This window comes from Corvus brachyrhynchos, unplaced genomic scaffold (assembly GCF_000691975.1).
Source record: "Corvus brachyrhynchos isolate BGI_N302 unplaced genomic scaffold, ASM69197v1 scaffold3, whole genome shotgun sequence".
Lineage (NCBI taxonomy): Eukaryota > Metazoa > Chordata > Aves > Passeriformes > Corvidae > Corvus > Corvus brachyrhynchos.
This window is the reverse complement of record NW_008237619.1, coordinates 8,053,125-8,080,490: the sequence shown is the minus strand read 5'-3', so window position 1 is coordinate 8,080,490 and position 27,366 is coordinate 8,053,125. Positions and strand designations below refer to the sequence as shown.

The window sequence follows — 27,366 nt, the reverse complement described above, 5'->3', positions numbered from 1 at the left end:
CTGCATCCAGGGAAAGCTCACCTGAGATCAGATCACCTGTGGGTGAACTTCCAGGTTTCAAGATGTACACCTCTGACTCCACACAGGATGGCAGTAACACGGTTGAGACTGTGTTGACTGCAGCAGAGATTACATTTGAATCATTGGAGAATCCAGAGGCATTTGGAGACCCCTATCAAGTCGCCATGAATTATGTGGAGGAACATAAAATTCTGCAGATATTTCAGGTGAAACACGTATTTCTCATCTCCTTCCAGAGGCTTACATGAGAAGCTTGGCCTAAAGTTAGCCTGAACCAAATTATCTCTTCCCCAGATCCCTCCTTGTCCAGTGCTTTCTTAAGCATATATTTAAGAAAAAGCAGTAGAAAAGGACCCTTGAACATCTTTGGTGTCTGAAAGAGATTCTTGCTTTTTAAAATGCAGATGACCTTGGTACAGGAACAGCCAACCATCTATCCAAGGTTCAATAATTCTTTCCTTCTGTCTGTCTCTGTCTCAGGAGCTCACAGAAAAACTGGTGTTCCATAAGCCTGATGACCCCTTGCAGTTCATATTGCAGGAGGTATGGTGCCTTGCTGGGGCTCAGTGGGGACAGGGTCAGCTTTGCTGAGCACACCAGAATCATGGTCAGCCTAGGACTGTTTCTCTGACTCTGTGTCTGCTGTCTTGGGAGGAGGGAAAGCACAGGCAGCAGCAGAGTGCCTGGGGTGCAAGGGACCATGTGTGCTCTAAGAAGAGAGGGAGGAAAGGTATGGGAGGGTGGGGGAAGAATGGGATGAATGTGCCCTGGAATTACCTGAGAGGTGAGGGAAGCTTAATGACAGAGATATCTCTGTAACCCTTCTCTAGCTGCCTCTGGGAGGGAACGCTTCTGCCCACACCCCCCTATTCAGGAGAGCTGTCTCTGCTGATCCTGCAGGGTATTAAAACACAGGTAATTCAAAGTCAGTGAAGTGAGACAATAGTTTGGGAGTGAGTTAGAAGTGTGGGTTGTTTCTTGGGAGAAGGAGGAGGTTAGAAGAAAGAAAGCAAAGAAAAAGAGTGAGTCTCTTCCTTCATTACCCTCTAGTCAGTCAGGAGAGGCACCATCTTTGAGGTTTGCTGCTGGGTTCATGGTGTACTGAATGCAAAACCTCGAGAGGAATGGCAAGGTCAGTTCTGGACATCGGTGTGAAAGGAAATAAGCTCCCAAATGACCCTTCTCCTTTTCCTTTTGCCCAGGTGCAGTCTATGATAAATGCCAGGGAAGCAGAACCGGAGGAGAACAAAGATGTGTAGGTGTTTCTATAGAAGAGGGCTTGTGCACTCCTTTTGGCCCCTACTGACCTTGCTGTTGTGGTATTGCCACACCATGCCTTCACAGCACCATGTAGTCATTGCCAATAACTTGGAAATGTCTGCTTGTCTGTCTCTTGCCTGGTTTCTCTGTTTTGTATGCTTGTGCTTCCCCTTGGGTTGAAATCCTGCAACAAAGTATTGGTTTGGAATCACAAACTGAGATCTAAGCGTGTGGACCTGCATGCACATATGGCACATCTTGAAGAGGCAGGCCTGCTGAACTTCTAGGCATATAAATGCATAAATCCCATATTTAGGCCACTCCAGACTCTGTCTTTCTGTGCTGCTGAACTTCAAGGCATATAAATGCATAAATCCCATATTTAGGCCACTCCAGACTCTGTCTTTCTGTGCAGAGAAACCTCACAGCTCAGACAATGCAAGGACGAAAGCAAGTAGAATTAAAAAGCAGCCCTGGACAGCCCACAGCCTTCTTTTTTCATGCTGCATTGGTGGCTTACTGTGTCCAGTGATGCAGCAGCACCAATGCCCATCTAATACTTTGATAGTTTGGGTCTGGGCTTTCAGGCTGCCCCCAGAGCTCCTCTCATGCAAGAAGCTATCTCTCTGCCTCTTCCACACACTGGATGCATCTGTCTCACCCTTAATCATCCCTGCTGGACACTGATCACTGTACTTTTTGGGGTTGCCCTGCCTGTGTCACTGTAAGCACAGTGTAAAACCAGAACAGTAAAGCAACAGCTGCACACACCCTTTATGCATTCAGAAGACATTGTCACTCAGGAATGTGGGAGGTGAATAAAACCAAACAAACCAAAACCAAGCCCTGGTAGCCCAGAGAATTAAGAGTCAAGGTACATTTCACAAACACATCATTTGAACTGCTCCTGATTTTTGAAACACTTGCAATCCTTGTTTTCATACTACCCAAGTGTCTGTTTCTACCCTGTAAAAAAACTTTTTGTTTCTTCTTCTTGTCTCTTGCCTGACAATTATTGAAAATGTGCAACAGAGCATACTGTTATTTTGGCTTAATAGATTGTATATGTGCAGTAGATGCCAGAAAAAGTTTTTATGTCACTGCAGGCTTTTCTCTTTTTTAGGCAAGTGCTGTAATTTCCTGATGAATGGTAGTGTATTCCCAAGTGACTGTCTCTATGGCTATGAAGAGAGCACCATAAAAACTTCCATCTATCTATTTTTAAAAAAATAATGTATGATGATTAGGTTTTGTGATTCTCCACAGCACAGCTTGGGCGCCAAGAGTCTGGGAATAACAGGGGGCAAGTATTTGGCATACAAATTCCATGTGTGAGATGAGTTTCCTTTCTAACTGAGTTTCTCAAGAAGGATCAGTTAACTCATGTGTTTCCAGATTAAAGGCAGGTAAGCACCCCTATCATTCATAGGGCAGGGACTTTTTCCAAGGCTGTTTGCAAGCCTAAAGATGGCTCAAGATTCATATTAAATCTGCATTGGTTTTATAAGAGTTTTAGTGTAGAGTTAGGCATCTAGGTCCCACTGCAGCAGTGAGATGCTTTTGAAATACCTACTTACCTCCAGCTGGAAGAATCTGACACTGAGAATCTGAGATTGGTCTGCTTACAGATTCTTGACCAAAAATGTATCAGGCTGAAAAACATGTATACGTGCCCTGTCCTAATGTATCTCTGTGAAACAGGAAGTGTATGGAAGATGAAGATAGTGTCTGAAGCCTTCTCATCTCTATGGTCATTTGTCAGCACATTGTCCCAGGAGATGGAGAAGCTGACATGTCTTTGAATTTTGTTGTAGAACAGGATTAGGGTGCCTTGGGGTACAGCCTTCACTGTGTATTTCCTGCTTCTGTCATTTGGGTATTGCATTTTGTTGTTCTCTTTTACTTACAAGAAGCTTTTTACCTGTAATATGTTCTCAGACTATAAGTATATGCCTTCAACTTCATGTCAGTATTAAGGGAGTTATGCAAGGGAAGAGCCTTAATTCTTCTTTCAGATAGGTTGAAATGAGCTGGAAAGCATTCTTCGTACAGATGACAGAAGTTTTGCAAGAGAGGCCGTACCCAGTATTCCTCAGTAATCTCAGGGCAACAATTTTTCTTTGGTGGCCTGGCCACCTGATCTCATGCTGACAAAGTTGCTGTGTGGTAGCAAGAAGTCCTCCCCAGTACCCATAAGAGAGAGCATGTGTCTTTGTTTCTCAGGAAAGAGGAAAAGTGTTTTCTGTTTTGTCCTTCCACTAGGGAGAGGTCTCTCTCCTTTGAGGAGCCGCAGTTGTGTAGAAATGAATGAGGCTGTACCCAGGACAAGCTCTGTGGGCCTGGAGTTGGCATGTGTAGATGGCATGAGACTGGGGAAGGCAGTGGGCCAAGGACAATCCTTCAGCTTTCACAGACTTGGAGGGGGAGGCGGGTATATATCATCTCTGAGCAAGGACTTTGACCAGAAATCTTGGGGAACTTATCATGAGCTAAGGAGAAATGTCACTTCCTTCACCTCAAGCCTCTCAGATGATGGAACTGAATTTTATGAAAACAAAAAAAGCATCCTCCAGGACGTTTGCAGATTACTGTGTTTAAGGTAGTGTCACACAGCTGTCTTTTTTGACCTACTTCATAATTCTTCTGAAGAATACAGTCTAGTTCTAGAAAAAATCTACTTCACGTTAAGGCACCACTGTTTGTGTATAAGAAGGCTTTTCTGTGCTGAAGAAAAGAAGAAAAGTTAGATTTAAAATGGAAACTTTTACTGTAGTCTTAATTCCAGAGCGACTGTCCCTTTTCCACAATTGCTTTCCAAAACCACTGGATCCTTACTTCTTCCTAAGTGGAAATTTATCAACATGACATTAAACTGTCATTAAATTTCTTGCCTTGAGTGCTCAGAAGGAATTAGCAGTTCCTCGTGTGTAACCGAAACTATTCCATATAAGTCCTTATAGGACACTAGTCACAGTACGTTTGAATGCCCTCCAGAGTGCTAAGCAACGTGACTAACAGCTGTTGTTTGCTCTTTCTCCTCTCCACAAGGGAAATGGCTGTGCACTGAAGTGCATTCTTTTAAAAAGGGTGGTTTGGGGGTTTTTTGCCACACCTGTGTATTTCAGTGTACTTCTAGTGGATAAGTCATGAAGTGGAAGGTGTGGAAGTTGGAGGCAGTTTGTAGTTCCCAAGGATGATTCCTCTGTAGTATGAGCTGGGTACTGAGAAAGCGCATTATTTTCAAGGAAGAGATTTTTTTATTCATCCATGAACAAGCACAGAGGTGCAACACCCAGTTCATCTGCCAAATGGCATGATCTTATGGTACCCAGACTGTTTCTGTTGTGAACTTTGTGCTCATCAAGAGGCAGAATGCAGAGGAGCCAATCAGGAGGAAAGTGTACTCCCTGTAAAATAGGTCTCTTGGACCAAAACATCAGTTTCTTTTTCTGCCATCTCTGTATGGAACTTAAAATGACTCAGCTGCCCCAAGCAATATTAAAGTTGCCTGTGTACTGCTCTAACCAATGGGGGAAAAAAATGTTGTAACAGCTGATTAAAAATCCTTTGAAAAGTTCACACAGCCTCTGCTCTGGTTCTTAGATGGAGGGCACAGGCAAGATCTCCTTTCAATGGGCAGCTACTTATAGCATGAGACATTTTATTGTGACTCACTGGATATGAATCATTGCTGCATACACACCAACTTTAAGCTAGTTAAATGCCATTGATTTCAAAGTTTCACAATCATGTGGAACTCATAGTAGGCAGCAGCAACTGCTTTCATGTCTGAAATGGAAGAAAATAACCTCTGGGTAAAGTCCAACAAAGAGCTTAGCTAAAGAGAGCTCTGGCTGAAGCCTGGAGAATGTTGACGTGCTTGGAGAGGGAATATACCAGGGCAAATTGATCAAACCCTGTCTGACATGCCTCCAGGTTTTATTCCAGGGAAAGCTTCTCTTGACCATTCTTTCATCCAGATGAAATGCAGGAGAAAATGAAGAAACATTCCCTTAAGGTCATTAATGTCCATGGCTGCATTCCTTTTTTTTTGGGACTGTCCTTATGGACAACACTGATGTAGCAGCATCACCAAAAGCTCACAGCCATAGTTTGACATACAGTAATGAAAAGAAGAACCTTGAGTTGTTGAAGAGATGTGGATTGGATGAGTAGTCATTCATCATCTTCTGGAGAAAGGTGGTGGGCTGGAATGTCACTGCAGAACAGAGGAATTTAGGTGAAGCAGATGCAAGAGATTTCTGTATCTATAATTCAACACTGAAAATTGACTGCAGACACCACAGTAGTTGGTCTGTTTTAGAAATTCCTGGAATGAATGAATGAATGGAGTGGCTCTTCTCCCTCAAGGCTGTCATCTCAGTTCCCCATGCAACTCCTCTCACAGGTGGGAAGAGCTCATCCTACTTTGTTACAGACTTTATTGTTCTCAAGCACTAGGAAGGACGTCTCCATGGCTTATTCATCCAGGGGTCCAGGGTAAACTGTTTCCAGGGCAGAAAAGAGGAGAAACTGCTGGTGTCATCTCATAAACTGCAGTGAAATAATACCAGGAAAGAAACAATGAGATCAACTAATTTTCTTTTTTGACGTTGTTACTTTGAGACTAAAATGAGCATCTTTTTCATTGTCACTCATTGAAGAGGCGAGAGGTGGAGGAACATGGGGCTGCACAGAGCCGGACTTATGAAGGTGCACAGCTATCTAGTACAGCTCTCAAAATAAAAAGGGAAGCATTGTAGCTAAGGGAGTGCAACTCTCAGTTTACACTTGCCATGGAAACTTCACTATAAACTTGCAAGCGTTGAAGGCAAATGTCTTACTTAGAATCATGTGGTCCAACCTTAAAAATTATTATTAACTAGGAGGCAGGATCCATGTTAGGATCAGAGAGTTTGTAAGGAAAAGAGGTGACCTCTGTCCTTCCTCCTTCCTGTCCCTCAGCATAAACCAGGAAATGGGTGAATAAAGGCCTGTGTAATACTGCAGTTGTTTGTTAATGGAAAAAACACATGTCACACCAGCCTTTGAAGAAAAACAGTTCCCACCTTGAGGAGCTTTTGGAGTTTGGACAGATGAGTAGACATTAGGGGGAAAGCTAAATTGCATGCAGGCAAAAGGTCAGAGACTCAAAGGTTTTTAACAGTGACTCCGATTTACATAAACATCATGAACACCACAGTCGCTTTGAAGAGCAGATCGATGCCAGCTCTATCCCACTGTTGTTTAAGCATACCCATGGGTCTAGGATAGTATCCTGCCTCCTTGCAAGGAGATTCAGTGAAGGACAGCATTGCCAGTTTGCTGAAACGCCACAGTACTGAAAGCAAACACTGCCCGTTGGAGAACCCAGCTTTTGGCCCTGTTGTCTGAATCCTTGGTAGCATAACAGAGCTGTCTTGAGAGATTCCTTGACCATGGTGTAATGCCATGATACCAATATATGTTTCCCATGGCAGATAGGAGTGCATCTGGAAGAAGTTTAGCCTGTTGTTGGGAGCAACATCTCCCTACTTTTTGCCCCATTAGATGTTTAAATCTTTGTAAATGAAGAGCAAAGTCCTTTAGAAAGGTAACGCTGAGCAGGGTCCAGCACAACTACAGATAGAATAACTTTTCCTAGTTACCTTCCATAGACCTCTCAGTAGTTGTTCTAAGCCTTCCTGGCTTTTCAGAAATCACGTGGAAAAACGGTGTTTGGGTAGCAGGTTAAAAAGCATCCTGAACTAAGAGCACTAAGAACACGAAGAATGAAACGTTACCTTTCCTACGTGTGCCCATGAGAGGGCAGCACAGACCGGCTGAGCCTTCACTAAAGGCCATTCAGAGGCATGAGTTTACATCCCGCCATGGAGGTACCTACAAGCAGAGTCGAAAAGATCCATGTAAAAGGACTGGATGGCCCAAAGCACAAGCCCATCCGTCGACCACCTGAAACTAAAACCCAGGTACAGCTGAGTACAGGCTTGACTGGGTCAAACCCCAGGAGTCTCACAGATTTCTCAGAGCATTTTCCAGTTAGGTACTGAAACCTAGAAGGAGTTTCAGTAGAAGAATATTGGACAGTGCCTGCAGTTGTGTCAAAGCAATGAGTCGGTATGAGACATCAACCACACCCTTGCCAAGGCAGAGGCTGTCACCCCGGGAGCACTATAAACTCGCCCGAGGCAAGTGCTATTTATTTCCATCACAGTGCTGCACCAGCCAACACCCCTCTGCTATTCCCCTTTCCTCCCGCTGCCAAGACTCTTGTGATGCAGCTTTAACTGACTGTCCTCCCTTTTTCTGCTGGGTGCTCCAGCCCTCTGGCAGGGTGGATGGTGGAAATGCTGAGTTAAATGGGACATATGCTTGCAGCAAATGTGTTGGAAACTGGGTACTGACAGGCAACCATATGTAGATGGCAGTGCTCCACTGCCAGCCCTTTACGGCATCAGAAGCAGCTAATGCAGTGGAGGCAAGCAGGTTTGGGAGGAATGAGGTATCCCCAAATACCCTTCAATAATAAGCTGGAATCAATTAATGTGAACAAGTTTCTTTGGCCCCTTGCAAACAAGCAGTAAAGGTTCCCAAACAAGACCTCTTCTTTGGAGCATGTTGTGGCTCATGACTGACAGAGCAGATTTTGAAGGAGAGGTTTTTAACCATCAGCAAGAACAGTGCAGTCACTAGATCCAGAAAGAACAGCTTGTTCCCAGTCTGTTAGGGGAAACTCAACTGAACTAGCAATAGTAAAGGACCATGATAGTGCCAAGGCCATTCAGGATCTGGGACCGCATCCTAATGGCTGTATTGACACTGACATATGCAGTCTTTCAGAGGCCAGGAAGCCCTCAAATTCATAACCAAGAGCAATACAGAGACACTGTCTAGCAGACCTTCCCTGGACATTGTCAGCCTTTTAAAGAAGCTATCTAAAAGACAAGCAGAAAAATTCTGCCTTCTCAAAAGTCTTTTCTCCTGCTAAAGATCTCTGCAAATCCCAGGCAATCCTTTGCCAAGGCACAGTGAGATTTCTATCATCCTGTGAGCCTTCCCTGTGAGCTCCTCTCCTATGAAGACAGGCTGAGAGAGTTGGGGTTTTTCAGCTTGAGAAGGCTTAGGGGAAACCTCATTGTAGGCTTCCAGTACTTATAAAGGGGCTTATAAAAAGGAGGGAGAGAGACTTTTTATATGAGCAGGGACTGATAGGACAAGAGGCGATAGCTTCAAACTGAAAGAAGGCAGGGTTAGATTTACATGTTAGGAAAAAATTCTTTACTCGGAGGGTGGTGAAGCACTGGAACAGGCTGCCCAGAGAAATTGTGGGTGCCCCATCCCTGGAAGTGTTCAAGGCTGGGCTGGATGGGGCTCTGAGCAACTTAGTCTAGTGAGCAGCATCCCTGCCCAGGGCAGGAGGGTCAGAACTAGATGATCTTTAAGGTCCCTTCCAACCCAAACCATTCTATGATTCCCTGTGGCCAGGCTTCTCTTCAGAATGAGCTGGCCTGCCCTCATGTGAAGATGAGATGCAAGAGAACACCATGTCCTATTCACTGGCCCGTTCATGCCATCAAAGGCGTTGGCTGTGGAGCGTCACTCTTGGGCTTGGCTCCCCGTCCCTGCCAGGAGAAACTCCTGCTGGTGGGAGGGGAGTCAGGGCAGGGCTTGACCTCTGCACTCTCCCATGCTCCTCCGTGCTTATTTTACCTTCTGGGTTTTGTGTGTACAAAACTGTGACCTGTAGGTTGCTGAAGGACCTGGGTGAGACCAGCAGCTCTAAGATGCAGATACTTCAGTCTGGATTTTCCTTTGCAGAAATTGGCCTCGGGCCTTTGTTGAGGCTCTCCTACAAGTTTCCTTCGTAGTCAGCAGAGTAAGAGACATCCTTAGGGTGAAACTTAGAGCCCAAATCTCTCTCAGTGAGCACAAGAAGGCACCCTGAGGGTCTTCTTTATTAACAGTAGTATTAATCTCTACTAGCCAGTAGAGATTAATCTTTATGAGAATCCACTACTTCTCTAAGCTTTTGGGTTGAGACCAGTGAGAAAGGGAGCAAAAGCAGCTGGTCAAATTGTTAGCAGCAGGGTACCAAGATTTAATTTGTTACTGCCTTTACCCACACGTGCAAATATCACTATGAGCACTAGCCCAAAACTCCCTGGGGAAGCAGTTCCGTGCCTGACCTCAGTTCCTTACCAGACAGAGCACCTTCCTCCAAGTTGTTTGTCCTTTCTGCTTGCTCACATGTCAGGAGAAACATTCTCTTCTGAAAGGTTGGAAGTAGAGATTTTCTTGCAATCTCATTATTCCAGTAGCTTGGGCTTTACACAAGAAATTGCAAGTTTTAATCACAACAAAATACAGACACGGTTATAAGCTCATAAATAAAGCTACTCTACAAAATTAGAAAGATAAGGTTCATCCCTCTCCGAACCCAAAATATGAATAAAACCCAGTCCTTGAGAGTGTGCCCTATAGCACTCTTCTTAGGAATGAAGAGTGCAATGCCATATTCATTGCTAAATGCAAAACACCAGGATAACCAGCATCACAAAAATGCTTGTATCTGAGTTCTCTGTAGCACTCTTCGCCAAGGTAGCAGACGTTTTAGAAAGAAGTTACTGAGTGCATTCCACATCATACTAAATATATATATACAGTTCTGCTTTTCAGCCTATATGTTTGCAGGTTTAGCTGGGGCAGCCAGCCCAGTGGCCTGGTGGTTTATCCTAAGCCACTATAATTAGCCCATGGTTGTTGCTCCTGGTATGCCATTTGTCTCCCCACACTCAGCACTGTTTGGTAAACAATTTCAGAGACAGAGTTGCTCTCCCCTGATCTCACTAGGTGGTGTTCACATATTTATTCTCTGCACCCCCCAGTTATTCCTCTCTCTTGGGGTTGTGAGGTATAGAAGTGGCAAAAAAGGGCAAAAATGTTGTCGAAAGGGGGAGGCAGTGGTAGCGAAAGACACAACTCAACTGGGGAGGCAGGAGGCAAGGCTGGCAGGAGGCCAGGCCAGCTGCAAACCCAAGAGGCCCAGTGGACATCTGTCCCCCACCGCCTGCATCCTCACCTCCTGTGCAGCCATTAGGAATTCCCTTCTACTCCAGGGAGGAGCTGGCTCCCAGCCATGGCACGTGGAGGGCTTGGGTGGCAGACACAAGCCTCAAACCCAAATCTGGCCCAGAGAAGGAAGGTCAAACTGCGGACTGGGAAGCAGCTGTTCGCAGCCCTCCTGGGAATGCAGGAGCAAAGCTGGGTGGCAGGAATTGGGGCTGGGGCCACTGGGAGCAGTGCCTTCAGAAGGAAGTTGCTGATGCAGCCAGTGAGGTTGGGACTCTGCCAGGAAAGGTGGCAACCCTTCCACTCATGGGCACCACTTTTGCAGCATGCTGCAACAGGGATGCTTGGCTTCAGTCCCTGCAGTGCTGCTGTGAACTTGCCACTGTGTACTGGAGGGACAATCATGAAAAAAGTCCCCTCCCTGGGACAAACAGGCAGTGTGTGTCAAGCTGAACCTCTGCATGGGAGCATGGCTTGGCCAACACTGAAGCCACACTAGTAGGGATGAGGGATTTCCTAAGCCCTATCCCTCAACCATGAGCTTTGATCTTACCGTGGAACACCACAAATGCATCAGTAGCCTTCCTGCTAATGGATGGCAGTGGCTCCGTCATGACACTGACATCAGGGGGTCACAGAGATGACTCCTGGGAGTCTGCTACTTTGACCACAAGCTCCTTTTCCTCCCCGTGTGCTCACTCCCTCCCTAATTCCTCCCTCTCATATTATCTTAGCCTTAAATCATTATTTCCATGCTATGAAGAGAAGAAAGTCAAAGGACTCAGGAAGGTGAGAAAGTGTTCTTGGAGGTGAAGAGTGGAACCAACACACTGGAATTAATATCTAATCAGCCCTTTTCAGCAACTTTGGGCATCCTCCAGCATGCCTTCCATGCCAATTTTGAATAAACACAGCATACTTTGTGGCAGGCATGTTCTAAGTTTGCCCTGTCACCCACTGAGCACGTTGCAATAACCAAGTGATAGATCTCCTGAGAAATTTCATTTTCCACCTCCACCCAAAAACAGGCCAGGCTGTGGCCTCAGCATCTGACTGCCCCTCCAGATGAAACCCCAAATGGCAGCGTGTCTTCACTCCCAAGTCCCGCTTTGCCTTTAACTCACATGCAGCAGAGGTGTGCATATATGTGGACCTGTGTGTGCATACACAAGGAAAGCACGTGCCTGTATGGGTTTGTAAATGTGCACATACATGTGTGTACGTATGGCTCTGTGGGGGGTGTGCACATTCAGGAGTCTGGAGCTTTCACAAGCATGAGAGCTTGCACAAATGTATGGGTCTGGCTGTATAGAACTGTTGGTCCATCTGAAGTAGGCCAGCACAGACAGAGGAGGCTAAAACAGCTGCAGGCACCCCACTGGAGATACCCATGGGGACACCTGGGCTTCCTAACACAGGCTTGTCAGCCCCACAGTGCTCCCTCCCCAGCCTAGGTGTCTGTCAGACCCTCTGCTCTGCACAGACATTCATGTAAACTCATAGTCCGACCTTGTTGGCACACACCAAAAGACGTGCAAAGAAACAAACAAAACCCCCATCCCAACCCTCTCCTTCCCTATATCAAATTTCTCTCCTGAGATTATAAAAAAATACTCTTACCCAGATTCTAAACCAGATTAACAAACTGTGAGAGCCAAATGGTGACAGCAGCTGAGGAGTGACCACCACCCACTCCAGCGTAACCCACTCTTCCAGCCCAAACAAGGATTCACTCTTACAGCTTTTAGCAGTGTCCTGGACAGGGCTATAGAGCTGCAAGAGCTCAGCTGCACCACGGTTCTCTCCCAGTGCTGGTGATTGGCTATGAATTTCACTGCCAGCTTCCCTTTCCCTCTCTCCTCTGTCCTCATCTTGTTTTCCCAAGACAGTATTTCCACAGTTGCTGCCTCTTTTCTCCTCCCAAGTGAGATGTGATGGGGTGTCTTGCCACGGCAAGCTTTTGTCTAGTCATTGCCCCAAGGTCAGCCAGGCTCTGATGCTCAGGAGATGGATGCACTGCTTTTTCCCCTGCCAGCTGCTCTCAATGTCCAGCAACGATGATGGGAGCCTGCCTTCCTAGAGCCCAGGACAGCAGCTGGTGTGAAACACCTGGTCCCACCAGCATTGCCAAAATATGGGGTGGCAACTGTACCAAAATAGACTTCATGTGTTGTAGGGAGCACAAATAGTGGGTAAGGAGGTCTGAGTCATTTAAATCTAGACAAATCTACATCTGTATGCTTGAGGACCCAAGGGACTACTTTCTTGTCCCTTTCTACTAGATCAGGCTGGCTGCAATGGCTGGGTCTTCTTTTGCTTATGGCTGTGATACCTCGTGGAACTGGAAAGGCCAAAAGTACTGTCCTTTGTTCAGGGTTAAATCTCACACAGATCTCATGGGAGAGCGGGCTCTCTCTTCAGTTGTCCACAAGTACCAAGGGATCCATAAGACATTAGAACTATTGCTCACTAATTGCACACAAAATATTTGCCAGGATGGCCACCAATAGGACATACACATGTTATTTTTGTGTTTGTTTTTGATTTGTGAAAGGCTCTAACATCATGGAACTCCCACTACCCTTCCCAAGCCCATTATTTATTTGGCTGGCTTTTGCATCAGCAGATGAAGAACAAGCACAACCACCTGTGCTTTTGCCAGACATGTTCAAGGCTCCAGTAAAGTGAATCATGACTTTTGGCAGACTTGTGCTGGAATGAGTGAGGGAGAGGAAGGTGAGAGACATTCCTTTTCTGCTGTGTTCCTCAGCCTTAGCCATTCTCAGTTCATCACAGGCCAATTAATCTATATATCTGTTCTTGACTTTGCTCAGTCTTAATAGGACTATGTGAAAAATCCAGAGTGCCCAAGGAAATGGAATAGTCTCCCCACTTTTCACGTTATCCAGTGTCTTGCAGAGTAGCCAACACTTACACTTCTGCTTCCAAAAAAAATCCCAAGCTAAGTAAAATGAAAATGGATCCAACCCAAACCACTGGATCTTGCCCATGCAACATTATTAAATGGAAACATTAAACTTTAATTTACTTTCTTTTTCTATTCAGTACATTCTTCTTATACTTACGTTCAAACAGTGATCCAGCAATCCTTGTATATTTACGTCCTTCCAACTTGCCCATCCTCTTTAAAGTTCAAGTACCTCGTATGAGTGACTCACTCATCCACCCTTTTGAGAGTATAATAATAGAAATTCTTTAAAGCTTTGTGTTTTCGGCACAACGGCATTCCGATATGATCTAAGAATCACAGAGACACCCTCTGGTCCTAGGAGGACCGGGGAACAGGTTTGGCTAGAAAAAAAGTTTTCCTCATGTGATGGGCACCCCACCAATCACACAGCACGTTCCTCAAGCAACCTGAGCTCTTTAAAGAGCAGCAGAGGTGGGAGAAAGCGGCCTTTTCAGCTTTGCAGGTGGGTTGGGATTTCTGCTGGGAAGCATCACAAGAAGAGAGCGGTGAGTGCCTTGCTTTGGTTGTCATCTTCCTTTTAATGAGGCATGTGAGCCGTAAGTGTCTATTAGGAGAAAAGACAGCTCTTATGTTTAAGGTTTTTTATTTTAGTCCCTGGACTGTTTGGTGTGTGGGAGTCTGGTACCTGGATAAGGTTAACTGCAGGAAATTATTAAGTATTTCATTTTTCTTACCTCAGGCTGTGTCTTCTCTATGGCTCTTTTAATTTCTTTCATATTTTTTCTCCTAAAGACTGAGGAGGAGGGAATGGAAAAATTAAATATGTTGTAAATCTGAGTGTTAAAAAAAAAAAAAAAAAGAAGAATTGTTGTACAGGAAGAAGAACCTTGTAATTCCCCCTCACTTGTGAAAATAGGAAAGTTAAAAAAAACCCTCTTGTTTTGGCTGTGCTGAACTAATAAAGGAGAGAGGAAAAAACTACCTCCCAGCTCTATTTCCGAGGTAATTATGCTTGATGATTTACCAGCCACACCACTGTTCACACAGGCTTCATTTCATAGCACTCTCTTCGAAAGGAAACTTAATTAGTCAGTGACCCCTGCTTGATGCTGAGCTTTGTATTTGCTTTATTTTTCTCCCCTGGTAGCACAAAATAACTGTCTGCCTCTTCCATTTCTGAGTGTGGTTGACTCGTAGCACACAAGCAGTTTTCTGTGAGAGGTGGCTGCATTTCAGGGGAGGTAGAGCATTGGGAAAAGTCCAGAAGGGCAGGAGGAGTGCATGGGTTTGTGTCCACTGGAGATGTTTGCTTTAAAATAAGTAAACAACTGCTGAACTGACATTTGTAAAACATTTGGCTTCTTACAGTGGAGTTCAAGCTATTCATCATAAACATATTAAATTACATCCTCTTAGAAACTGTTTAATTCTGAAGGTGTCCCAAGCACTTGGGAAATACCTTCTTTTTAAGCCCCATAGGTGCTAAATTTTCCATTATAACCAATTTAGAAAAACACAAAAGTAAGTTTATTGCTTGATGCATCAGGGTCCACAGGAGGTCCGGGTGTGGGCAGGTCTGTGGCACCGGCGCTGGCCTTGGCGCAGCACCTCCAGCAGCGGTTCCACCTGGATGACTTCCTTCCATCAGCACCCCAGGGCTAGCCCAGGCATCTCGCTCCTGCCTGTAGGGACACGCTCTCCAGTTGGGCTTGGACAGGAGGGGTGGTGCCCAGGCTTCCTCCCCGCAGGGCTGCACGGGCAGGGAGCAGGATTCTGCCGTTGCGCAGCCGGGTTTGCTCAGCTGCGCTCGAGTGGTGCAGAGCCCTTCAGCCAAGGCGTGCAGAGCCCGTGAGTCATAAAACAAATGCATCCTTTGTCTCTGCCTCCTTGCACCAGGACATGGGAACGCAATGCCCTGCACAGGGACGCTGAGGGAAGGAGAGGTAGCAAGTAGTGATGTGAAGCCCTTGCAAGCCCCACCACCATGCTAAGAAACCTCCAGGAGCAGGGTGTAGAAGCAAATGATGCTCACAGAGATGTTTTGGGATGTCCCTTTGTCACAGTGCTTGACAACTAGCACAAAATGCAAGGTGATCAAAATGACACCTGGTTCTGTGTTGGGCAATGCCAAATGAACTATTATCCATTGGGTTTTTTGGCTAGAGATGGAGTAGAGCTAGGCTAAGAAGGGCAATTCATCTGTAAGGCCACTGAAATCCTGTCCCAGCCTATAGAATAGGATGTGGAGGCTTCAAAAGACCAGCCCAATGTGTGTGAGGGGTGCACAACAGACCCCAAATCCCACTTGAATCCAGGAATTGTTGCCAGAAGAGCTTCCTTTCAAAGTCTGCATGAGGTTATCACCTAAAATACAAGGGCAGAAGCCAACCTCTGCAGAAAGGAGCTTCCTTTTCATGTCCCACAGTTGTGCTGAGGGTCTCAGAAAGCCACTGAGAGTAAAGGAAGGGAGGGGAGGTCAAGAAAGCTTCAAGAGCATGGAAATAATAGATTGCATGCAGCTTGTGGGGTACCAGGGGGAGGCAAGGCTACCCTTCTCCTGGGTTCTGGCAGGCTCAGCTGGCCCCCCATGAGTGTCAGGGGTGTTTTGGGGGTGTGAGGGGAGAGGAGAGGGGAGAAGTTACAACCAGTTGTACTGGTTGTGACCAGAATGTCAGGAAGAATACGAAGTATGTGCCTCAGGAGGGACATAGGGGTTTTTTGTACGAGAGCAACAGGCACCTTTCCAAAGCTGCTTAGAGCATGGAGCAAAGTCTTTGGTAGTGGTCATTGAATACCTCAGACCTAGATAGGTCACACCTAAATTGCAAGGTTTCTAGAAACCTTGAGAGAAACACCAGGTCAAGGCTGAAATTCCAGGACCTGGCTGCCTTCTTATGTGGAACTTTTGGATAACAGTTGCAGCTGAAGCTCCAGTTTCTTCAGGGGTTTCCCTGAAGCCCCAGGAAACTGCATTTGGGTCATAAAACTAATCTGAACAAGCCCAAGAAGAAGGTCCCTCTACCTCCAAATGCATTTGTGTCTGCAGGCAGAGGCTGCTGACACCTGTGTCTCTGGGGCTTGGGAGGAGGGCTGCCCATACCTGGGGGTGCCTGTGAGCCACATCTGTGCACAGCTTGCCTCGGGCATGCCAGCCAAGTTTGCCTCGTGTCTCTGGAGTCGTGTACCTGTGCCAAGTGCTGTGCGACCCACTCTGGCTAAACGCAGCTCACCTCTGAGGCATGAGGAGCAGGTGGAAAGCTCCAAATCTCCCACAGTTTCTCCTCTGGGACATGTTGGAGGATTGGCTCTCCAGCTGCCCAGCTGTTGTCATGGCCTTGGAGCACCTGCCTGGTCTCTCATTGCTGATGGTGATCCTGGACCATCTGCAAGGGAGAAGGGGTCAGACAAGGGGTTGCCACATGTGGCAGAGGTTAATAAAGTGGACACCAAGAAATGAACACTTTCAGCACCAATCACTGGGAGGCAGAGGGAAAATTCATAGAAATATGGCTACAGTGCGTTTTTTTAGGTCTAGAGTAAATCCTTTTTTCCTTCCCTTTTCTTCTTCCTGACCTCTCTGCTTCTCCCTGTGCTGCAATCCCATTGAACTTAGTTAAGGTACTGGAGAACCTTAGCTTGTCTGGAAATTTGCCATTTTCCAGCTGATACCTGTGGTGGCGACTGTGTCCAGCTTTCCTCACAACCACAGTGGCCCACAGGAGGTGGGTTCACGCCAGGAGAAGGGGTTTGCTTTCTCCAGCTAATGTGGCTGCAATAAAACTTGCCTGAGGGGAGGCAGGAATGAGCCAAGTTATGTCTGCCAAGGAGGAGAAGAAAGCCAGCTTGTGGAGAGGCAAGAGCTTGGGCTGGATGGACAGCCCACATGCAAGGTGTGAGTGCTGTTATTACACTGAACATTGGGTAACACACTCAGCCTTGGTTTATACACAGCAACTGGACCAGACCTGCTTCTCCATGTAGCAGTCAGAGTTCAAGTGCCTGCATTCAAACAGGAAAGAGTTCCTTGCTTTTTGGACTGCTGCCTGGCTTGTGATGTCTCTTAGATGGCAATAACTAAATGTTTTTTTTAAAATCTCTGGAGTTCGCAACACATAGGTCCATGAGCCAGGCAGTGGTCTCTCCAGCTTTCAGATGAGTGGAGGACCAGGATTCATCTTAGGTTTAGCAGACTCTGCAGTGCTGTACCATAGAACACATGGCTGAACATTGCCCAGACCCAGATTTCACTTGCGAGACAGTTTTATGTGACCCCCTGGATACCCTGGCTGGTCAGGAAGTTTGGCAGGGACAGAGATTCAGGTCGACCTCATGAGCCTGCCGTTTTCAAATACAGAGCCATACTGTTTCATGTATACTTGTCTGGCCTCCAAACACCTGGGTGGGACTAAAAATGGCTTCTCAACTTTAAAATAATGGCCACATATCATTAAAAGATTCCCACATGTGCTATCATGCAAAAATACCTAGGCACTCTGCTGGTATGATGGTGAGAGCACTGGAGATGTCTGCATGCCTAACTCTCAAATCACTGCAGAAAGAGTGGTGGGAAGTGCCTGGTTTTCATCTGTCACTGTTGGAAGTCCTGCATACCCCAAAAGGGGCAGCTGCTGAGGAGGCAGGAGGTAGTGTTGTTAGAGAGGTCTCACAATGCCCTGTTCCTCAGAAAGCTCCCCTTCGATGACGCCTTTGTCTGCTCATATTTCCCAACAGCTTCCTTGAAGAATTGTGAAGTCAGTGACCCCAGCAAAAGAGGCACAAGTGCAGGTACTCTGGCAGAGGAAGGATGTTCAAGGAGTTTTTCCTGTTGTCTGCTCAAGCTGGGCTCACTTCAGCCTTTCTTTCCTGTATTTTTCTATACATATTTCCTATATTTTCTTAACCACCTGGCAAATGCAGTTGTCTCAGGGTTGGGGTTTTTTCCCTCTCCCTCTCCATGCACACGTGTGCTCCATCCCTTTGAAAGAAAAACTTGGTGGGCCCTGGTGTCTGAGCTTCTTTCTGCAAGAGGTCTCACACCTCTGACTGATGCCTTTATGCTGCTCTCTCTGGAAGGGGATGAATTTGATGCAGGGCACCTGACTCCAGACTACAGGATATAGCACTCTCAGGAATTTGGTAGGAATTCTACTTGGCCTGGCTCCCATGAGCCAGCTGCAACCTGAGCTGCTCCCTCCCTCCTTCCCTTCCTCCCTCACACCTGACTTGGGGGACTCAGCTCCTGTTCCCAGCATGGGTGGGAGATGGGGCTACCCTTAGCAAAGCCCTATGCTGGATGTGTGTGGGATACAGCCAGAGCACCGTGGTGACCAGTTAAGTCCCATGGTAGCGCTGGTCAAAATGGCCCAAGACAGCATGCCCTGGAGTAACGCTGGCTCCTTTGGAATAGGGGTGAGGTGAGGGTGCTGAACTTGTCCCATGTCCATCTAAATGTAGCGGGTGTTTTCGGCCAGATAGAAATGAAATACCATGAGCTGAGGTTGTCATGAGTCCTGTTGTGATGATGAAAATCCTACCCAAAGGGGAGCTGAAGACACCAGCTGCCCCCAAAGTGGTCCCAGTCTTCTGTAGCTCAAGTATCAGGGAGAGTTTGAGTTACCAGATTAACACTTGGGGAGGTGTCTTCTCTGAAACTACTATAAAGCAAGGGATGGGAGGTGTACAGACAGGCTGGCAAGTTCTGCTTATCCTTTTCCACATGGATAATTTGTGTTTCTGAGTGAAGCATACTGTACCAGTGGTCTAACTGAAGACTGTATTTGGTTTTTTTCTAGGTTGCATGAAGAATTAAAGATGGCAAAAAGTGATGATTGCGTACGCATCTTGCAGGGTCTGTTAGTCTTTGGGAATGTGGTCGTTGGGGTAAGTGAAGTGGAACAAGTATGGGTGGAGGCCTCCTTCCAGTATGACACTTCTCAAAACAGCAGTTCTCTTTCTTCACATGTCAAGTCTACACATAAACAGTCCAGTAAACCCTGAGAGAAGAGGATAAGGAGAGCTGTCCTAGATGATCAGTTGGGTGGGAAAGGGACAGCAGGGGCTGATCCACAATACCAAGATGGGTTCTAGGGGAAAAGCCTTAGAACTGTCAGCAGGAGCAGACCAACATTTTTCCAGCCACCTCTCTCCATATAGTGATGGAATGGTTGTGTTCATTCTTTCTTAACATCCTCAAGTCCTAGGCCTGACTTCTCAGATCAAGGCTGGGTGAGATTTGCCTGCAATTCTTCTGTGAAGTCCCAATACGAGAGATTGTACAGGTGGGCAGAGGAGGACTTGGGTAGCTCCCATTTGGCAGGAAGTTGAATGAAAGAAAGCACTCTACACCTGTTTCTGTCTTTGCTATTTCTTTGGTGAAGCTTGATCTAATGGATTTCTTGTGCTTCCCAGATGTGCGGCATTGCCCTGACAGCAGAGTGTATCTACGTTGTGTCTAGCCCCCATGGTCCCTACCCTCTCCTGAAAGCCACAGCAAACAATGGAATCTACGCTGCTGCCTGGATTGGCATCTTTGTTGGCCTTGCACTCTTTGCTCTGTCTATCATTGGTATTATTGGAGTCATTAAGGCCAGCAGGACCTTGCTGCTGGTGGTAAGTGTTGCAAAGTTTGCCTTCCTATTGCTGCCCAACTGAACAAATGCTGCCTTAGTGTCCCTGGTCACCTTGGGAATCAACCAATGAGCAAAGACAGTTTTTTTACTGATAAGGAGACAAAGGTTCTTCTTGCTCATGGCTGTGGTGTCCCAGAAGGTGTCTCCTGTGAAGACACATGCACGAGAAGCTCCTGAACCCGGCTGAGGGAACTAATGGAGATAGCCACAGTGGAGGTTTGACTGGCTTGACCCTGACCTTGCCCTGAAGCAATGCAGGAGCACTTGTGCAATCACATATAGCTTGTTTCTCCCCACCCCGTACTGCTTTTCAGCTGTCATACACTATTCAGTTTAGGAGCTGATAGGTAATGACTTCTGTACAAGGCATTAGTAAGTGTCAGGATACCAAATATGGGGGCAATCAGGAACACAAGACATCAGCAGTCAGGCAGAAATTATAGGGGTGGGGACAGAGGTTTGGATAAGCCAGGGACAATGTTAAGATGTGGACAAACCTCTGTACAATGTCTTACTTAGTCCTTTAGTTTGACAGTAGCAAAACTTAATTGGTGCTTGCAATAATGAAGGGTAGGGACGAAAACTCTGGAATGAGCTCTCTCGTGGATGACTGTGGGGTTGTAGGGTGTCTGTTTTAGACAAGAGGCACTCGGAGGTCTGAATTGTTGGGCCAGGGAATATGCCAGCAAACAGCTGAGGAAATAGAATTCCCTTAACTCTGAATTTTGGTGTCTTGGCTGACACCCAAGGCTCTGGTTTAAGATATATGAGAGGGTAGAAGGGACAGAAGCTGGGGTAAGTAGGAAAAACATGCCTTAAATCAGAGAAGAACATTATAAAATGTGGGAGGAGGAACAGACATGAGAGCTCCAAAAGGAATATGGAAAATGTCAAAGGGATTATGTTGGAAAGGGAAAAGAAAGTGTGAAAGAGAATATGAGAGGTGACCCTTGGAATCTGTTTTCATGAAGGATCTTTGGTTACAATGTAGGAGCGTCCAGGAAATCTGATGATGAAAATTCAGGGGGATTTGACTGACACCCTAAGTTGCACCTTCTGTTTCCCCAAAGTACAATCTCCTGCTAGGACTAAACAGCTGCCTGCTGAAAAGCTTATAGCTGGCAAGTGGAAGTGGAAGGAGGACACATGACACAAACATGGGTTGCCAATGAGACGCAACAAAGAAAAGGACAAAGTATTTTCCGTGGAGGCAGGGTAGTCTTAATGCCAAGAGGTTCTGATGAAATCTTGTCTGTGAGATGGAGGACAATTCCAGTCATTCACCTTCAAGAAAGTAGATTGCAAATTGAAACAAGCACAGGGAAGGGCTACCTGAACATTTAGGAGCACAGAGAGGGCAGAGGGGAATATGATAGCCTGGCCATCTTTGCATCAAGCAGGGTTTCCATCTTAATCTTGGAAAAAAAATACTGGACTGCTTCTCCAAGAACTAATTCTGCTCTCTTTGTCCCCCAGTACATCATTCTGATGCTGATCACTTTTGCATTTGAAATGGCTTCTTGCATCACAGCAGCGACCTACCAAGACTCCGTGAGTATTTCTTCCCTCGTGTATTCTTTTAACTGGGCTGGGAAACACAAGTTCTAGGGCACACAGTCATCCTGTTCAGTGTAGTAAATGTGGTAATACAGTGTAAACTCACAGGACTACTGCTGAGCAGAAGACAACCCCACAAGAAAAAACTCCAACATCATTATTCTAATCAAAGAAATAACTTTGTTCTTTCTGACATAGTTTTGTTATTTCTAACATTTTAAAATGTTTACAGCCTTGTAGTTAAGGAAATAATAGTGTGGATTAGCTGAATCATCAATACAGTGTTTAGTCTTTCAGCTACAGACTGATTAATCTATCATACACACAGAAGACAAATCTTCAGCGTTGCCCCACGCAGTGTTACTGGAGAGGGAAAGATTACATGGATTGTTGGAGATACTGTGGGGATGGAAATGGTTTGTGGTGCTTTAGTTCCAACATACCAGATGCAATCCATAGCTTCTGCACATCCGTTGGGATCTACATCTGGTAGTGCCTGCTTGAGATCTTCATCTTTGTTGCTCCTGCCCCTCAAATCCTGCTCTTTATTCTCTCATGTGTAAACTGGAGGAGAAGCAACATTCCTGTTCTCCAGCAGGACACTGAAACAAGAAAACAAACCCTCCCCAAATAACCTTGTATTTGCTTTATATGACCGCCTATTTACATAGTTTCTGCGTTTTTCTTTGCTGGGTTTTTTTTTCTGTAGCACACTCCAGGTGTCTTCCTGAAGCAAATGCTGGAGGGATATCAGAAGACAGAGCCAGCCAATAACAGTGACAAAGAGCTCACAAAGACATGGGATAAACTCATGCTTCAGGTAATAACAACACTGAAAAGTTGCTAATTACTAAATGCTCTGCAGGCCTGGAATTTCAAGTCCTCGTTGGGGCTGCTGGATAACAAAGAGGATCAAGGCATCTGCCTTGAACCCTAAAGAAAGTTCTGACACACTCCCCCTTTAGCTCATTTATCAGACGACAGACTGTCAAAGACAGGCACTTCAAAAATCTCTCCCATAAATTGGTGATTAATGCCTAACTGGCATCCTGACATGTGCAGGGCTGTGACCTGGGCCCACAAAGACCCTTCCCTCCTCTCTCCCTGCAGAACCATTGCTGTGGGGTGCTGGGCCCCTCTGACTGGCAGGAGTACACGTCTGCCTTCCGCGACACACACAACGATGCCGACTACCCCTGGCCACGGAATTGCTGCGTCCTGGATACACAAGGGCTTCCCGTCAACCTTGATGGCTGCAAACTTGGAGTGCCTGGCTACTATAACAGCAATGTAAGATCATCTCTGCTTTTTCCAGTTAACATATGTCAGTCAAAAGTGCCTTGCTGGAAGGGAAAGAAACTGTGAATAGCCTTTCTCCTTCACTGTAAGCTACAGGTGTTCAAAAGCTTTCTGGAGGAGAAGAAATGCCTGTAGAGTCCTGACCATGTTGCTGAACACAGGACAGGAATTTTTTTTAGCATAGAGGCTTTCCTGATAGAGAGAGAAATCTCCCAAGCCACTTGTAAGAAGTGACATCTCTAACATGTAGATGGACAGTAGCTAAATCAAACTTAGCCCAGGGATGAGTGTATACAATACAAATGAGCAAATCATCAGTACCCCTCCTCAAGGAAGAACTTTTCAGTTGACCAGAGTGTCCTGTTCACTAGGTTGCTGGGTCATGAGCATCAGCTTCTGTACTAGCTTGCATTTCTAGAAGGCATTCAAGCTTCCAAATTTGCCTTCAGGTTCTTGATTCTGGAGGTCAATTCTCTGTCAACTGTGTTTGGTTATCTAAGTGTACTTGGCAAGTGAATGGCACAGGAAGTTGTCCTTGAAGTGTTTGAGGTGGGTCTATGTATCTGGAGCCAGAAACAGGTGAGTTATCAGCAAGTTGCAATAGCAGTGTAGCTCTGGCTTGGTTTTTGAGACCCTCTGAGCTACCCAAATTGCAGTAGGAGAGGAGCATGCCACCATGCCACCTAAGTCTCTCTCAGGGGTGAATAAGCTTGTCGCCTCACAGTGCAGGCTCAGCACTGGTGTTGAGTCATTCCTGGTTGTCTTTCAGGGTTGTTATGATGCTATTTCTGGGCCAGTGAACACACATGCCTGGGGTGTTGCCTGGTTTGGCTTTGCCATCCTCTGCTGGACTGTAAGTACTTAATATTTGCCTTTATTTCCTCTTCTCTTCTCTTGCTGTTCCACACCCAGCTGGGTGGAGGTGGATGACGGGACTTACGCATTTAAAATGTCCATAGATTATCGTCATTCATTCATCACAAATCTGCCTGTAGCCTGCTCCACTAACAGCCACATTTACAAGTTCCCCTCCATTCTGGCTTCCAGAGGTGAGGAACTAGATGGCCTTCCAGCCTGCCATGGCCTGCTGCGACCTGCTGCCATCTCAGCAATACAACACAGCAAACACACCTTGCAGATACTTCTTTGTGAAGGGTATTGGATCATCTAAGCAGTAATCATGATAGATAATTCGGTTTGTAGTTCAAAGATTTTGTATGAGTTTATTAAATACTCAGGTTTCAGCAGCTTCATGACAGATAATCCCCAGTGAGATGAGCGATACAGTCAAATAGTTATAGCTGCACATATCTTCTTTCTTTGCTGGGTAGTTTCTGTGCAGATAAAAAACTTTAAGCTTCCTCTGCCTGAACAGGCTTTGCTTTTCAAGAATTTCTGTTAATCTCTCCAACCAGTTGGACTAAATGGGGCTGGGGGAGAGGTGGAAAGCAGGAAATAGGGAGCAGAGAAACTTAACAGTATTGTTGTTTCAGTTCTGTGTCCTCCTTGGTACCATGTTCTACTGGAGTGGGATTGAATACTGAAGGCCCAGCGTCCTCAGTGCTGTCCTGAAGAGCCACGTGAATCTGCATGTGTTTGTCTTCTGTTCCACTCTCCTTGGGCCATGGAAGATTTGAAGTTTTCCCACCACCTCTCCCATATATACTTTTGCCCCCCCATAAACTTGACACAAAGAACTGATGACTGCAGGAAAGAATCTTCGTGTCCGTGCTTTGCCCCTTGTTCTGCAGCCTTAATGCCTCCTGGCTGAGGTACAATTCTTTTTTCACTGTGCAAGAAATCCTGGAGCATAAGGAAAAAAGTGATCTGATTTGTTCTCTGATGACATCAGAAAAGAAACACTTGCTCCAGAAAAATGTCTCTCTAAAATTAGTTTGAATTTAAATTATAATGCTTCAGCAAGGGCTGTGTGAGCAAAACTGTAACCTCCTGTGAGCAATAAGGATGGATGCTGCAAGGGAGAAGACTGCAGACCTCTCTATTATATTTTACTGTTCAACTTCTCTTGCTGGTCTCTGTCACCCTTGCCTTAGAATAAGGCAGATTCTCTGAGCATTGATGTGTGTCAGCGATAAAAACATGGCACAGATAAAAAGTCTGTTGCTAGTCAAGCCCAATAAAAGGCTAGCTCACTCCTCAGCAATATGCTGCCTATATTCAAGCCTACCTCCTGTCTTTGATGAAACTACTGCATGTGCTCCTACCTTCAGAAGTGCCAGTCCAGGAAAAGCTCCACTTGCTAACAAGCAACTTCCTCAAAAAAACTGTTATGTACTTCACACAAGATTTCATACACCTACGGGCTAGAATTTGTGCAGACTACAAGGGGTTCTGTGCTGTAGTTGCCTTTACAAAAGTGGCTGTCCCATGCTCCTAGTTTACTGTGCTTCTTGCTTCAGCTACCTGTGTGTATATGGTCACATCCCCTGCATCATTCCCCTTCCACATCCCCGGATCAGGTAGGACAAACGGCAAATAATGGCAGTGAGTAACTCTTGTGAAAAATGCAAGCAAGGAGCTAACTGAACCAAACCCAGTCCTTGCATCAGTACTTGCAGTTCTCACTCAGTTCAATAAAGGCTGTTTACTTTGGCCCAGACTGAGCTGGTGTCTTTCCTAGTGAATGCTTCATTAGTTAAACGTATTGTGAGAAATGTGCTCCTCCACAGAGCGTTTTGAGGTGAAGCCTCTTCCAAAGATGTACTGGTTCAGGTCCTGATGCTTGCCATCTGCCTTGATTCTTTGTTTTTGTATATTCACCAAAATACTAATTAAAAAGAAAGGGAAGCGATTTTTTTCTCTTGTTCAAGGTTGTGTCTTTGGAAAGGGTAAATAATAAAGGTCTGTGTCTGGGACATGTGGGGCAGGACAATGTCAGGCTTTAACATGCTGTAACAGAGAGGGTAAAGCACCAGGATGCAGCGTGCTCCAGAGACTCAGCAGCCGAATAGTTCCGGGCCAGAGTGCTGGGGGAGAGAAGGAGGCAGATATAAGGGCAAAGAGCTTGAGGAAGAAATGGGTCCCTGCAACACAAAGTTTTCTGTGTGACTGTGCCTTCAGAACTGACAATCCTCACAGATCAGCCACTCACCTGGTTTAGAGGCGAGGCGAGGCGAGGCAAGGAGAGGCAAGGAGGGGGATGGGGATGGGGATGGGGATGGGGCAGGAAGGACATGGCAGGCACAGAGACCTGTCCTTGCTCAGCCAAACCCTCCAGCAACTCTTGGTCATGGCAGCTGTTGTGGATAGCTGCCCTCCTGCATAAGGGCCTCTTGCTTGAGTTGTTTCTGAAACTGAAGCAGCTCTGCAAATGGGTGAAACAAGTGGCTGTGGGATATTCTAGAGGCTAGTAAGCCCTTCTGAATATGGATGTCACTGGACATTCAGCCTGGAGAAAACTGGAGGACCACAGAAGCAGGTACGATCAAATACTATTTTCCTCCTCTGGTCTTCTTCCTCAGACCTAGATCCTTTCTGTGACATCTAAATGTGGTATGATTACAGCACTGCATTTAATACAGAGGAAAATGCTGCAGGATTTTGAAGGAGAAGAGAAACTGAGACTACTTTAAATAGACTATTGCAGTATTAACTGCCCCAAACAGTTGCAAGTGATACCATTGACCTATAACATAAATGGCAGCTCAAGTCAATTTGGGTTTGGGTTCTTCAAATTTGCTTTCTGCTTCTTAAGCCTTTCCCTCCCAGTGCACTTCATTATTTGTGTACTAAAAAAATAAAAGCTGTGACCAAGTGATCCAGACAATGGTGGATCTGTGCAGAAGGGTCAAACATGCCACAGTGCATCCAGAAAAACCAAGTTTTATCTGCCTCAGCTAAGGGGGTAGGAGGAGATTGGACTGATGACAGAATGATGTTGAGCAGGATATTTAAAAATTACTGCTGAAAAATCAGAAAAAGCCATGCTTCTGAAGGCTGATTCCAGCCTCTGCAAGTTCCTTACCTGGGGTGCCAGGGAAAGGGTGAGGAGGGGATGGAGTCTTTGACAGGAATGGTGGTGATCAGGTTTATGTGTCAGCTGAGACTTGTAAAGAAATCCTGGTCAGTCTCAGCTGTTTGGATTGCTTCCTGAAGGCATGGATGTATGTGGTCTTCAGAGCAGGCTGTAGGCATGTGTGCATGAAAACTGCTGGACTAAGACATCCTGCTAAGACAGGATGAAGAAAAAAAAATGCCCCAGGTGGAAGTCGTATGGTTTGTTTGCAGATTTGCTCTGTGTATTTATTCTCTGTAGGTGTGAATATTCACAGTTCTCTCTCTCTCTCTTCAATTCTCCCATGGAGTTACCAAATGTATTTTTAGATTATTAATTTATTGCAATATTCCCAGCTCTGAGAAATCAAGAGTCTCACTGAGAAGCATCCTCTGTTCATAATTGATGGAGTGGCATATACTCCAATCCAGAAAGAATCCCAAACCCTCAGCTGCTCCCCTCCCACACACACAGAAACGTAACCTGGTGTTTTTCACACTGCCGAATGTTTGTGGCTGGCAGTACTGAAGGTCTCTGTTCCTTCAGGCAATGCGGCAATGTGGGGCTGCCTTTGTGTATTTTTT

The 27,366-nt window shown here is 45.9% G+C and overlaps 2 protein-coding genes across 3 annotated transcripts; both read left to right on the top strand.

Annotated features, from left to right (window-relative positions):
* Positions 1 to 6: 6 nt before the first annotated feature.
* Positions 7 to 1,618, top strand: CUNH3orf30 (chromosome unknown C3orf30 homolog). The gene is made up of 3 exons (XM_017731915.1): positions 7 to 227; positions 502 to 564; positions 1,224 to 1,618. The coding sequence occupies exons 1-3, from the start codon at positions 63 to 65 to the stop codon at positions 1,278 to 1,280; spliced, it is 285 nt and encodes a 94-aa protein (XP_017587404.1). The 5' UTR covers positions 7 to 62; the 3' UTR covers positions 1,281 to 1,618.
* An 11,997-nt stretch (positions 1,619 to 13,615) lies between these two features.
* UPK1B (uroplakin 1B) lies at positions 13,616 to 25,579 on the top strand. 2 transcript variants are annotated; one of them, XM_008631752.2, is made up of 9 exons: positions 13,616 to 13,827; positions 18,014 to 18,067; positions 19,075 to 19,162; positions 19,691 to 19,891; positions 21,388 to 21,462; positions 22,178 to 22,288; positions 22,579 to 22,758; positions 23,537 to 23,620; positions 24,261 to 25,579. In XM_008631752.2, exons 3-9 carry the CDS (start codon positions 19,094 to 19,096, stop codon positions 24,309 to 24,311), a joined length of 771 nt encoding a protein of 256 aa, XP_008629974.1. In that variant the 5' UTR covers positions 13,616 to 13,827; positions 18,014 to 18,067; positions 19,075 to 19,093; the 3' UTR covers positions 24,312 to 25,579. The 2 variants fall into 2 exon arrangements, with proteins under 2 accessions (XP_008629974.1, XP_017587403.1); XM_017731914.1 differs by lacking the exon at positions 18,014 to 18,067.
* Positions 25,580 to 27,366: the final 1,787 nt, after the last annotated feature.